We start from the raw sequence: 14,511 nt of genomic DNA on the forward strand, positions 1-14,511 counted from the left end.
GAAATTACCCAATTAGAAAAACAATGACACCCATACATACATATATGATATAGAATTTATTTATTCTCATATTTTTTCATTCAAATTAAATAATTTTATAATATTATTTCTTTTTCCTCTTTTTTATTTTTCTTATACAAAACAACTCAAATTTTCATTTTATTCCTCACCTATTTCTCTCTATTTATTTAAGAAAGGGAAGCATAATTGGTTCATTGTGAATATCATTCAATCACTCATTGGAGTGGAATACCTGAAATTCGCACAAGGTGTTTGCAAAGAGTCGTCCCTTTTGAAAAGGTTGCAAGTTGTTCTTCTTATAAAAAACCAAAAGATGAGATGCTATAATAAAGATTTATTTAAAAATAAGAGTGCTCATAGAATAGATACACCACTGAGATTTCTAATCCAACTGTAACTTCATTAAAGCATAAAAATGTCCCCCACCTTAGTAATCATGCACCGTTTTCATTTTGGTGGATAGGATCATTGATCAACCAATTTGAAACTATATAAATATATATATGCACTTGATTAATGAAAATAAAGAGGTGCAATTGCAATATAATAGACCATATACATTTTCTTTTTTCAGTGTGAAATGAGTGAACTAAAGCCATATCTAGCAATGTTTATAATACAATTGATGTATTCAGGGCTTACCCTGTTGTCCAAGGCTGCGTTTAACGGGGGAATGAATACATACGTGTTTATCTTTTATAGACAACTTACTGGAACCCTTATTCTGGTCCCTCTGGCCTTGATACTTGAAAGGTATATGTTTTTCTTTCCTAGTGTTTTCTCTTGATATGCCATATATATAACTGAAACTGACATGTATTTTTATTATATGGTCCAGAAAAAGAGCAGTGCCAGTGCCACTTTCATTTTGGACCTTCTGCAAGATTTTTGTGTTTTCATTTTTTGGGTATTATTATTCATTGTGATTTCTCATACTAAGACAGTGAAGCTTAGGTCCATATATAATGTTAATGTGTTGTTTTTCAGAGTGAGTCTGAGTTTAAATATACAAGCTATTGCCCTTGCTTACACGTCTGCCACGTTGGCCGCAGCAATTGTTAATTCCCTTCCCGCATCTACCTTCTTCTTTGCTGTGCTTCTCAGGTAATTATTCTTTACTTTTTAAGCCTTTTAGGTGATGGCCACTAACTGATCATATATTATCAGATAGAGTCTGTTTCAATCATAAATGGAAAATTTATGATTTGGTTTAATGATATTTTTCTCCATTGCTACTAAATAATACAATTAGTTAAAAGTTATTGGATTTTATTTTAAATGTTTTTTAATCAGTTGACACCAAAAGTTCAACTTAAAGGAGACCAAGAATAAAAAGTTATGACTTATTAAAGAAAATTTAAGTTTTCACATATGTAAACATAAAATTTATATATAATTAAAAAATTTATGGATAAAATATTAATTATATACATTGACGATATAAGGTAATTTTATATTGTGATCCAATTATAAATAGTTATACAAATCATGTATAATGTGTTTATTTTCTTTTACATTAAGTATCCTAAAAGTTATACTAAAATGGCATTTTAATGGACTGTTACCGATAATGTATAATCATTGAATCTATTATATTAATTACAAAAATGATATATGAAAAGTTTAATGAGCATGCATGGTGAGTGCAAAGTTTTTACATCAACAATTAATAAAAGAAAATCTTTAGTATGATAATTATTATAAAAATTAATAAATTTATTGTACATAATAATTATTGATTAAACATAAAGCAAGGTTTGGAGCATGCTAATTATAATTCAAACATGTACAAAAGGGTAGTATTTTTATGTATCATACTATTTGTTATATATTTTGTTTGATATTTCAAAAAGTTAAGCATTTATTTCAGTTAAATTTTAAAAAATAATTTAGTGTTTATTCTAAAATTGTACTATTTTGACTTTGGTTTGAGGTAATTTTAGAAACTCTATTTTCGTTATAAATACTAGTAGGAAAAATTATTGTTCATAATTGGAAAACAGTGGGTAGTTACATTCTTATTGATTTAATTTTTTATGTGCACAATTTTTCTGAATTTTATCTTTTAATCAATACATTTGTGAAAGAAAATTATAATATAATGAATAAACAGAAACGTTTGAAAAATAAAGAATTGGAAATCAAGAAGAAATATGCACTTTATGTATTGTTATATACTTATATTTCATATAATATTTTACGAGAGTTCTATCTCACATCTTTTATATTTATTAGTAGAGTCGAGACATTCGTGTTTCTATTAAAAAAATAATAATAAATATATGTTGATCTGATGTTATGATTAGTCCATTAATTTTAAGATCTTGATTTTTATAAAAAAATATTTTTTTTTTTATTTTTTTAAAATAAAAGAGTATAATGATTAACAAATATGAAGATTAAGATGGTTATTAAAAGGAATATTCCTTTTATATATTAATATAGATATTTTAATTTTAAAAAATTATAGTTTTATTGTCTCCAAATTATTATTCGGAAGAATATATTATATTATATGTTGTATTATAGAGACTTGCACGTAAAGTAAATAAGTTCTTTAAGAATGTATTCAGTACTCACATATATCAAACTCTTGTGAGCATGCACAATGATATAGATTCGTAATAGATCATGATTGATAGTGATTCTCAACTGGACGGACGACACTCATCATTATTCCAATTTAGTTCCCCCTTCAACTCTATTACAATAATTTAGTCATGAATTTTGTGGTTATTGGTTAACTAATGGCAAATATGATTCTCAATTGCTTATGGTATATATTGCAGAATGGAGAAGGTAAATATAAGGACGAAATCTGGAATTAAAAAGATAGCAAGTGTATTACTGTGCCTGCTTGGTGTAGCGACCCTAACATTTTACAAGGGACCCCAGTTAAGGACTACGCATCACGTCTTATCCAGATACCACAATCACCAAAATCCACACCATCAAGATCATTTTTCATCTGGCAAAAGATGGATATTGGGTTCTTTACTCTTGTTCTTAAGCGTCATCATTTGGAGTTTTTGGCTTACAATTCAGGTAAGCCACTTATCGAAATATTTGTGTTATTCTAAATCATATAATTGGTATGAAATATTTATTCTCATGAATAATAGTTTGTTATGCTTTATTTTCTGTTGCGTATTTTACGCTTTCTATTATTAGCTTTCTTTCTCTCTCCTTGTAATATATATGCACTGCTTTTGTCACTTTTTGCAATAACAGAATGTGCATCATGCACAGTGTATTTTCTCTTTCCAATCTTACTTCATTTCTTGTCATGGTATCAAGAGCCTGACGATCATCGTTTTTTCATTTTCCATCTTCATCCTTCTCCTCTGGTTTTGCCATTCTGCAACCATGAGTGATGAAGTTGATCCCTCACTGAATATTCATAGTTTCTTGTTTTTGCATCCCAATGAAAACCCTGTTATGGCACTAGTTTCTCCATCACTTGATTCCACAAATTATCACTCCTGGAGCATATCCATGCTCACGACTCTCAATGCTAAAAACAAAGTCGAATTTGTGGATGGTAGTGCTCCACAACCACCTTCCTCTGACCGTATCTATAGTGCCTGGAAACGATGTAATAATATGGTGGTCTCCTAGCTTGTGCACTCTGTTTCTTCCTCAATAAGACAAAGCATTCTTTGGATGGATTCTGCAGAAGAGATTTGGCGTGATCTGAAATCATGTTATTCTCAGGGGGGATCTTCTCCGCAATTCTGCTTTACAACTCGAAGCTTCCTCAACCAAGCAAGGTGACTTATCTGTCATTGACTACTTTACTCAATTAAAAATTATATGGGATGAGCTTGAGAACTTTCGACCAGACCCGATTTGTGTATGCATTGTGAAATGTATATGCAAAGTTTCATCTATTCTCGCTCAACGGAAATTGGAGGATCAAGCCATGCAGTTTCTTAGAGGGCTCAATGATCAATACGCAAATGTTAGATCTAATGTTTTGTTAATGGATCCTTTACCCCCTATTAACAAAATTTTCTCCTATGTTGCACAATAGGAACGCCAATTTTCTGTTCCTGATTCCTTAGCTGACGTTAAAAATGGATTTGCTAATGCTACCATCATGAACTCTACGTGCAATTTTTGTGGTTGAAATGGTCATACTGAAAGCACATGTTACCGTAAGCATGGCTTCCTTGACAAAAATGGCAAGAGTAGCTCTAATCGTGGGAAAGCTTGCTCCCACTGCGAAAAGAATGGCTATATAGTAGATACATGTTATAAGAAACATGGCTTCCCTCCTGGCCATCGTTTCTCCAATAACAAATCTGCATCTGCTAATAGTGCTTTGACCATTGAGGCGACGACCAATGAGAAAGATCTTTCTGCTTCCATTGAGCACCAAGAGATTCGTTTCACTCCTCAACAATATCAAGCTTTGTTAGCCTTAATTCAGCAGCCATCCCAGGCTTCTTTTACTTCACACTCAGCTCGTATAAATCAAATTGGTTCTATTACTACTTCTTCTGCACACACATCTCAACCTTCTGGTAGTGTTCAGCCTCTTATTTGCACCACACACTTCTTCGATACTACTCCTTGGATCATTGATTCGGGAGCCACTAATCACGTTACTTGCTCACTTCAATTTTTCACCTCTTACAAACTTATTGAGCCTGTTATTGTCAATCTTCCCGATGGTCATAAGGTTACAACAACACACTCTGCCACAATTTATTTTTCTTCCAATTTTCAGCTCACCGATGTGTTATATATATCTTCATTTGCCTATAATCTAATCTATGTTTCTAAGCTAGTTTCAACTACTTCCTATCAAATTACCTTCACTAATAATGTTTGCTTCATACAGGATACCAGAACCAAGATGAAGATTGGTTCAGTTGATGTGCAGGGTGGTCTCTATCAGCTTATACCTCATCATTTCAAACCTCATTTTATACATTCTACCATAATTCACCCAAAATGTGATGTAATCCCAATCGATTTGTGGCATTTTCGCCTTAGACATCTGTCTGATACTCGTCTTCATAATATGCAACAGTTATATCCATGTTTGACCATAAATAAAGATTTTACTTGCAACACTTGTCATTATGCCAAACAACGTAAACTTTCATTTTCATCCAGTCATTCTACTACATCACGTCCTTTTTCTCTTTTACATATGGATATATGGGGACCCTACTCCATACCTTCCATACATGGTCATAAATTCTTTCTTACCATTGTAGATGACAACACTCGTTTCACATGGATTTTCTTAATGATTAATAAATCTGAAACCCGCATGCACATTTCTAATTTCATTAATCTAATTGAAAATCAATTTAATACTCGAATTCAAACAATTTGAACAAACAATGGTGCTGAGTTTTTAATGCAGAATTTTTTTAATTCTAAAGGGATTGTTCATCAAACCACTTGCATTGAAACTCCGCAGCAAAATGGAGTCGTTGAGCGCAAACATCAACATTTGTTGAATGTTACTCGTGCTCTTCTTTTTCATTCAAAATTACCCTCTTGTTTTTGGAGTTATGCATTATTACATGCCACTTACTTAATTAACTGCATCACTGCACCTCTACTTGATAATAAAACTCATTTTCAAAAACTTTATGGTCAAACTTGTGATATCACTGAATTGAGAGTATTTGGATGCTTATTATGCTACGTGTCTACTTCCACTGCCAATCGAAAGAAACTAGACCCCAGAGCTCACCCTTGTGTCTTCCTAGGCTTTTCACTTACTACCAAAGGCTACATCACCTATGACCTTCATACTAGAGCCATTACAATTTCACGTAATGTGTCTTTTTATGAAAATCATTTTCCATTGTTGCAATCCATATCATTTGCATCCAATATTCCCACCGTTTCACCCATTTCTTTTGGCCTTCATTCTCCTTCTCATGACTTGATTTTTGTTTTACCCGATCCTCTCCAACACAATGTCACTTCTTCAAATCCTGTCACAACATCACATTATTCCATTCCTTTAGCTCCAGACTCTACTACTGCAAATTCTCTTCAACCAAATTCTTCTCTATTGCGTCGTTCAACTAGACTCTGCAACCCGCCCTCTTACTTGCAAGATTATCACCACTCTCTCACATCAACTGCTACCAATCTTCATCCAGGTATACTTTATCCCATTGAGAAATATATTTCTTATTCCCGTCTTTCTAATGATTTTCAAGCATTTGTGTCTTCCATTTCTGCTGTTTTTGAACCTCACTCGTACGCTGAAGCTGCCAAGCATGACTATTGGCTTAAGGCAATGCAAGCTAAATTAGAGGCATTGAAAATGAATCACACTTGGACTCTCACTCCACTACCACCTCACAAGCAAGCTGTTGGATGTCGCTGGATATACAAAATCAAGTATAATGCAGATGGTATCATTGAGCGGTACAAAGCGAGACTTGTTGCGAAAGGTTACACACAAGTGGAAGGCTTAGATTACCTTGCTACTTTTTCCCCAGTTGCCAAGCTTACCACAGTCTGACTCCTTGTTGCCCTTGCAGGTATTTTTGATTGGCATCTCAAGCAATTAGATGTGAATAATGCATTTCTTCATGGAGACTTGAATGAAGAAGTTTACATGAGTCTTCCTCCCGGCATGTGTCCAGCATATTCCAACCAAGTGTGCAAATTGCAACCAAGTGTGCAAACCCTATGGCCTGAAACAAGCTAGTCGACAGTGGTTTGCAAAATTATCTTATTTTCTTATTCAACATGGCTATCATCAATCTGCATCGGATCATTCCTTGTTTCTAAAATTTTCTGGTTCATCTACTATAGCCCTCCTCATTTATGTGGATGATATTGTTTTAGCTGGCAACAATCTTTCTGAAATTCAACTTATTACTGGTCTTCTTGATGCTGCCTTCAAGATTAAGGATCTGGGCAATCTTAAATATTTTTTGGGGCTTGAAGTTGCTCGCAACAAGTCTGGCATTCACCTCTCTCAGTGCAAATATGTTCTGGGTATTTTGTCTGATTGCGGAATGATGGCCTCTCGTCCTGTTTCCACGCTTATGGATTACACTTCACGCCTCTCTGCATCCTCTGGCACTCCCCTTATAGATCCTTCGTCATATCGTAGATTACTTGGATGCCTCATTTATCTTACCACAACTCGCCCAAATATTTCATATGTTGTCCATCATCTAAGTCAATTCATGTCTGCTCCATCCACTGCTCACTCACAAGCCATTTTTCGCATTTTACGTTACTTGAAGCAAGCACCCGGATCAGGCCTATTTTTCCCAACCAACAGCTCTCTCCATCTCAAAGCTTTTAGTGACTCCGATTGGGCAGGATGTCTTGATACTCGCCACTCTATCACAGGATTTTCCGTTTATCTTGGTGATTCTCTCATCTCATGGCATTCCAAGAAACAACCCACTATTTCTCGTAGTTCATCTGAAGCTGAATACCAGGCTCTCGCCACCACAACTTGTGAGCTTCAATGGCTCACTTATCTCCTCAATGATCTGCATGTTTCTGCTCACCAACCAGCTCTTCTTTACTGTGGTAATCAGTCCGCTTTGCATATCGCAGCCAATCAAGTATTCCATGAACGTACTAAACACATTGATATTGATTGTCATCTAGTTCGAGAGAAACTTCAATTTGGTCTGCTTAAATTACTTCCTGTTGCTTCTCCACACCAGCTTGCCGACATCTTCACCAAGTCTCTCTCACCTTCAATGTTCACAGCTTTATGTTCCAAGCTGGGAATGTTGAATCTTTATTCCCAGCTTGAGGGGGGGTCTCACGAATAATAGTTTGTTATGCTTTATTTTTTGTTGCCTATTTTACGTTTTCTGTTATTAGCTTTCTTTCTCTCTCCTTGTAATATATATGCACTGCTTTTGTCACTTTTTGCAATAACAGAATGTGTATCATGCACAGTATATTTTCTCTTGCCAATCTTACTTCATTTCTTGTCATTTATTAATTATATTAATGACTAATTTTTATTAAAAAATTTGATATATCTCCTAAATCTTTTCTCTTTTCTCTCGACTATTTTGTTTTCTATTTACAAAATTCGGATCCTAAATCTTAAATAAAAATACTAAATCTAATTTCATTGAAATCAAGCACTTGTTAGTTGTGTTATTCTAACTTATGCTATGGTCTACAATGATGGAAACATTGATGTTAGTTTGTGAATTCTCTCTGCTCTTTGGCATTTATCTTGTGTTTGGATGGTATTATAAATGGTTTGTATATTGTATACACGCACACACACGGCTTAGTTGATGAATTGATTTATGACTGTACTCACACTTATCCAAAAAAGAACAGGCTCAAATTCTTAAAAGCTACCCTGCAAAACTAAAGTTCACGAGCCTTCAGTGCCTATCAAGTTCAATTCAGTCATTTGGTATTGCTATAGCTTTTGAAAGAGATATTCAGCAGTGGAAGTTGGGTTGGAACATGAGACTACTCGCAGTTGTTTACTGTGTAAGTATCAAAGTGATGCTATATTATGCTGCCTGATATTTTTCCAATTTTAACAGGATGAAAGTTATAGTGCTGTGCCTTGTCACAAATTCACATTGGTGAAAAAATACCTGGTAACTTAGTGTGCCTGATCACCAAAGTTCTTTTGGCTATTTAATTTGATTACTTTCGTTCTTACTTTATACCCTGATATTTTACAAAACAAATGGTTTGTTAATGTTACAAAAGAAATAGATTTTGATTCATCACCAACATATCTTTTCTTTCTAGTATACCGTGAAAGATGTTTCTAGTTTAAATTGTGTCTCCCACTAAAACAACGCTGGAAGAGGGGAAAAATATAAAAATGAAAAGTACCCTCTGGTCATGCAGCAATGTGAATGTCCAATTCAATTGTCACTTCGAAGATTAATACTTGATAATCATGGGACTATGGCGACACATTGTATTGTATGCATGTATTTTCTGTACAATTTCCCCTCCATTGCATTAAATAAATAAATTATGCATATAAAAAAACATGTCCATGATTGTCCAATATGATAATATCGAAAATCTAACAGGGGGCACTGGTGACTGGGGTCGCCTACTACTTGCAAACTTGGGTGATCGAAAAGAGAGGGCCAGTTTTTTCAGCAATGTGGAACCCACTCAGTTTTATAATTGCTACAACAGGTTCTGTGTTGATCTTGGGCGAGCCCCTACGTTTGGGAAGGTTAGTTGCAATTCATGACCCTTAAATTTTAAAATTTAGTTCAATTGAAAATATTCCGACCCAAATTGAATTAAAGATACGTTGAAATGAATTGGATGTTGAATTGAAAATACTCTGATGAAGTTGAATTAAAAGTATCTCCGACGATAATTAAGAAAAAAAATTAAATAGTCATACCTTCTAATTTTAAAGAATAATTTTATAGAATATTAATAAATGTACTAGATAATTTTATTAAAGAAAAATTAAATGGAGAGGCATAAGAGAAAGAAAAGAGGGATAAAGGAGAAAGATAAAAAAGAAAGAAAAGAGAAGTTAAAAAAAAAAATGAACAACGAATCATACACTATTCACGCGGGCTAGCTTCCCTTAAACCCTCTTACTAAGAGGGTTGTGTGGGTCGGAAACTTTCATCATGCTCCCAAATTAGGCTGGTTAAAAACATTAGGCAATTATAAATATCTTACACGTTGCATAAAAATGTATAAATAAATGTGAAATAAAAAATATATACTTTTTGAAAAATTAAGGACATATTATTTTATTTTAGTTAAAAATATAACAAATACTTGTGTAATAGTTGATTGGGTAATAACTAAAGAAATCAAGGCTTCAATGACTAATAGTTGAATGGGTAATAATTAAATAATATTATTGTAATTTTTAATAAAATATATTAAAACACATAAACCAAATTAAACATCACTTTTAAATCTCATTATTCATAATATGCAGTATTTAGAATTAAACATGCTACTGAATTAAATACTACTTTTTCTCCTTAATATAAGATTCAAATAATTAATTTACTAAGATTAATAAAAGTTAGTTTTGTTTATTAAGATTAATAAATGTGTTTTAAATTTCTTTTTTTTTTCAAAAAATAATAATTAATTATAGACAAATATAATTCCAACAAATTAACTGGATTAAGCTAGTTTTGACTAGGTTACCCAATTTAAATTAGTTTAACTATATTACACCAGTTTTGTGTTAGATTAATTTTGTGATAATCTTAAGAGTCTATTTGTATAAATTTGTTTATAAACACTTATATGAGAAAAATAAGAAAAATAAAATAAAAGATATTTTTACAAAAGTTAAAACTTGTTTATGTATAAATTAATTTATAGAAACTCTCTTATATTAATTTCTTAAAAATATGATTTTTTTTTAAATTTATGTATAAACTAATTTTAACTTATGATTTTTTTTCATTTTTTTACAAAGAAATTTATCCAAATATATTCAACATGTATATTTGAACGTGAGTTGGGAGACTTAAAAAGCATTTTACTTACAAGACAATATTTTTTCCCCTTTTTCATTTTGTACGTTGAAATTTGGAAATGTACTTTATTAGAATTTCATAAGAAAAACACGTTACCAATATTTAGCGAAACGTAGCATAATAGTTGGACCGGCCAAATTCACACAACTACGTACGTTGAAACCCTAGAATTTATTATTTAAGCTTGCTCTCGTGGAGTCGATCGAGGTATTGTGATCCATTTCATGTGCATGTATAACCAGTTTGATGGGTTGTTAGATTTCTTTTTTGTCATACTCCTTAAACATCAGTATAATTTTATATGAAAAAAGTTAGGCAATTACATTCGTCGTAAAATAGTTCATGCACATATGCACTTATATTAATCAGCAAAAATCACGCGTACAAAGCCAAAAAAGAAAAGAAAGAATGAGGTGTAAAATATTTTTATATTCCGTTGTCCTAATCCTCAAAATTTTGGACGATCTCCTTTTCACTTTTCAGCGTTCTGGGAGGGATTCTGCTTGTTTTAAGTCTCTATAGTGTTTTGTGGCCAAAAAGCAAAGAAGGAATGACTCATCAAACTTCTTTACCCCTTCAATCAGTTAAAGAATGTGAAGAGGTCAAAACATAGAAGCCAGTAGCACGGAAGCACCACAATAAACACAGCTTTTTTTGTACTGATTTTTACACTATATACAATCTTTGATTGCACATGAACTTATCTTAATATGAAAAGACGTTGCTAAAGAATGTGATTGAGCCTTATGTCTTCAATTACTCAACAGGGGAAAAAAAGATATCCCAAGATACATTTATATGTATGTAAAGGTCCTTCAACCTTTTACATGCTGAAGTAAGATAATTATAAAATCCCTGTGTGTTTTTGTAATATTGCTGTCCAGTGTTTATAAAGTTTCTTTCATAGATAAGTAGATAATTTTTTTTATTTATCATTATTAGGACAGTGTATACCGAACGATCTACTTGGTCCGTATGAGTTAACGTTGATCTATGTTTTGAGATTGATCACTCTCCAAAATATTGATCAATTCAGTAAGTTTGATTAATCTTATTCAAACATGGAAGGTCTATTTAGAAAATCTCATATAAGCTGTCCAAATACAAAACATTCAAAAGAGTAAGGGTTATATATTTGTGATTTTGTGTAATAAAATTTCAAATTCTCTAAAAAATATTTTTCATAAATTTTGATATAATTACCTTTACCATAAGAAATATTACATATAGTAATATACAAAAAAATATCAATATAAATATAATATATATAAGCATATATCTATTTAACATATAAATATATATAGTTTTAGGATTAATTTTGATTATAATTTAATAATATATTTTGTATATTATTATAATTTATATTCATACTTATATATTAATATATATTAAATTTATTATGTTAATAAAAATAATTTTTAATGACATTGTGTTACTAACTTATATTGTTTCACACTATATAATAAATTTTTTTTTTGGAGTGATTTGATCTAGTGTAAGTATCTATAGTTTTCAAAATCAAATCATTGAATTTTTATCTTAACTCAAGTTGGTATGTAAGCAACGTAGTGGTTTGCAAATGTCCGATTGGATAGGCTTATTTGCTGAGAGGAGTAGGTAGTTGAACTTCTAAGTAATGGGAACTTAAAGAATTTAATCTGATAGGTTGGTAGAGTACAAATCCTGATCAATCTCGTCATTCATCGACCAATGACAATGAAGTTTGAGAAAGAATAGAGTTGTAGTTTGACTATAAAAGAGTTGACTGGGGAGGACTATTTTGTACATGTGTGGATAATCAATAGCAACCGTGTATTTGACTTTATCTCCTTTTCTTGCATGAATGCCTTTAATTACTTGCTTTATCAATTGGATGTTTCTTTGTCATCGCTTTCGTCCTTAATTGGGAAAAATTCATTTGGAACGAGTTTAGTTTGAGTTCCAATATCAATTCTTTGTCTCTCTTTTGTTAAAAAGCAGTGGAGGAAAGGAAACGATAGAGATTAAACTAAGTAGCCAAAGTAGTTTACGCGCATAGTTTTTGACGAGTTAGTCCCCTCGTATTTGGAAAATATGATTGCTAGTGTACCAACTGCATATACTTTATAGTTTTTGACTTTATATTAATTGAATTGCTTCATATTCTAATCATGCAAGTTGTGGTATTGCTAGAGAGGTGAGATTTTTCCATTTTAATGTTAACAGGTGACAAACCAACTTAATTATTGCTTTTGCTTTCAACCTTGTGGAGATTCATAGTAGGACCACAGAGAGTAAACAATTCTGAATTGAAAGAAATAAACAAGTCACTTCCGTAGGAGAATAAAACTAAAATTTTCTGCATGCACCTTAATTACACGTGTAAATTATCTGGTAAAGTATGGACGCTCCTCTTGTTTGAGGTGGCACAATATTGGATACTTGTACATTTTACTCCAATTAAAATCTTCTCTTATCTTTCTATACTCTATAACTTTTATACAAAAATACAACTATTTTCTTTCATAAATTCAGGGTATATATATATATATATGGCTAGCTAAGTCACACTCAATGAATATCGATCTTTCCAACATTTATAAGATGGTGTTGGATGTTGGATATTTCTTTAAAGTGAATACATTTTTCTTAAAAGATGGTATCAGAAAAAAATGACCTTTAAATCCTAAAATAAATTAGCTCATCGTTTTACTTTACATTTTTTTATAAAGGGATAATACAATTATATTATTATAAAATAATGACTCTTATATTATAATAATACTTTACGATGCTTTCATATATGAAATCCCGGTATTTTATATTTGAAATGTTAACCAAATCCAAGTGTCCATTTCATATCACAAGTACTCTGCGTCAGATTCCGTGTTTCATGAATAATATATCCTGCGAAGTATGCTCATCACTCGTATAAACGGAACTTTATTCTGCATTTCATAATGTGCTCAATGTGCTACTTATGTGTGGTTCAATTCGTTTTCAGAGAAAAAAAAAAACCAAAACACACGAGAAGCTGGTAACAACCTTCGTGAATCTTTTACTTTGCTTTTGCTGCACTTTATCATTTTGTTTCTCGTTTAAAACATTTTATTTACCCAGAACTTCTTTATAAGTAATTCATTAATTAATTGCTCAAAGCTGGAACATGGCATTGTTAAAGAAACAGAGGAGTCCGTACTCATGTATTCTTCTTCAATTATGAATACTGTTGAAAAAGAATACTACGCGCCTTTGTTAAAAAAAGAGAGAGAGAGAAAAAAAAAATTTATCCTGATAATTTGTACAATTATTAAAAGTTATGTACAGTTATTAAAAATAAAATAAAAAGATAAAAACGAGAATTTATTTTATATATTAATTAATAATATAGATGATTAATCATTCATCGTAAAACAGGAGGGAAAGTTGTGGTGGCAATTTGATTCATTCACCTATCATCCATCCACATCTGAATTCAGCACAATTGTTTGCTGTTTTAAGATTCTTATACGCTGTCGGAGTGCAATTATATATATATCTATATATATAGAGAGAGAAGAAATTCATAATATTTAGGAAAATGAAAGAAAAAAATATAAAATTAACATTTAACGATTAAATGGTGAAAAAGTATATGTACTAATTATAAGAATTTTTTTTTTAACATTTTGGTTTAATCACAAATAAATTTGTTAATTAACTCTAACAATAATTATCTAATAAATCACATCAAAAATAATTTTTAATTAATTGATAGTGTATAATTTAATCAATTGACAATGTATATATATTAGAATCTAAATCGAGTGGAAAAATAATGAATGAATGTGAAAAAGAAATAGAAAATACTATATTACATTTTTCTTTACGAATGAGAAACTAATTTAAAAATTCATAATATTTAGATAAATTAAAATTATATTTAAGACAAATTATTTTTGTAATTTTTTGTGTAAAGAGAAGCAGTTATTAAAGCGTGTTAAATGCTTCTTAACTAGTACTTATTAACACTCGCTAATAAAATCCAAAGTCA

General features: G+C 31.4%; 1 protein-coding gene across 3 annotated transcripts; it reads left to right on the top strand.

Moving 5' to 3' along the window:
* LOC109797371 (WAT1-related protein At5g64700) lies at positions 1–14,383 on the top strand. Of its 3 annotated transcripts, XM_020357392.3 has the most exons (7): positions 23–774; positions 860–928; positions 1,009–1,125; positions 2,811–3,066; positions 8,335–8,493; positions 9,057–9,208; positions 10,983–14,383. In XM_020357392.3, the coding sequence occupies exons 1-7, from the start codon at positions 602–604 to the stop codon at positions 11,110–11,112; spliced, it is 1,056 nt and encodes a 351-aa protein (XP_020212981.2). In that variant the 5' UTR covers positions 23–601; the 3' UTR covers positions 11,113–14,383. The 3 variants fall into 3 exon arrangements, with proteins under 3 accessions (XP_082932620.1, XP_029126632.2, XP_020212981.2); XM_029270799.2 differs by lacking the exon at positions 8,335–8,493 and having other exon boundaries at positions 17–774; XM_083076494.1 differs by lacking the exons at positions 8,335–8,493; positions 9,057–9,208; positions 10,983–14,383 and adding an exon at positions 4,868–7,937 and having other exon boundaries at positions 1–774.
* Positions 14,384–14,511: the final 128 nt, after the last annotated feature.

This window comes from Cajanus cajan, chromosome 6 (genome assembly GCF_000230855.2).
Source record: "Cajanus cajan strain Asha chromosome 6, NIPB_CcT2T_4, whole genome shotgun sequence".
Taxonomy (NCBI): domain Eukaryota; kingdom Viridiplantae; phylum Streptophyta; class Magnoliopsida; order Fabales; family Fabaceae; genus Cajanus; species Cajanus cajan.

Bases quoted from the DNA above. Each gene is read 5' to 3' on its own strand.
- LOC109797371 (XM_083076494.1), top strand. From the start codon at position 602: ATGAGTGAACTAAAGCCATATCTAGCAATGTTTATAATACAATTGATG. The intron at 775-859 runs GTATATGTTTTT...TATATGGTCCAG, and splicing joins CTGGCCTTGATACTTGAAAG to AAAAAGAGCAGTGCCAGTGC. The intron at 929-1,008 runs GTATTATTATTC...GTTGTTTTTCAG, and splicing joins TTTGTGTTTTCATTTTTTGG to AGTGAGTCTGAGTTTAAATA.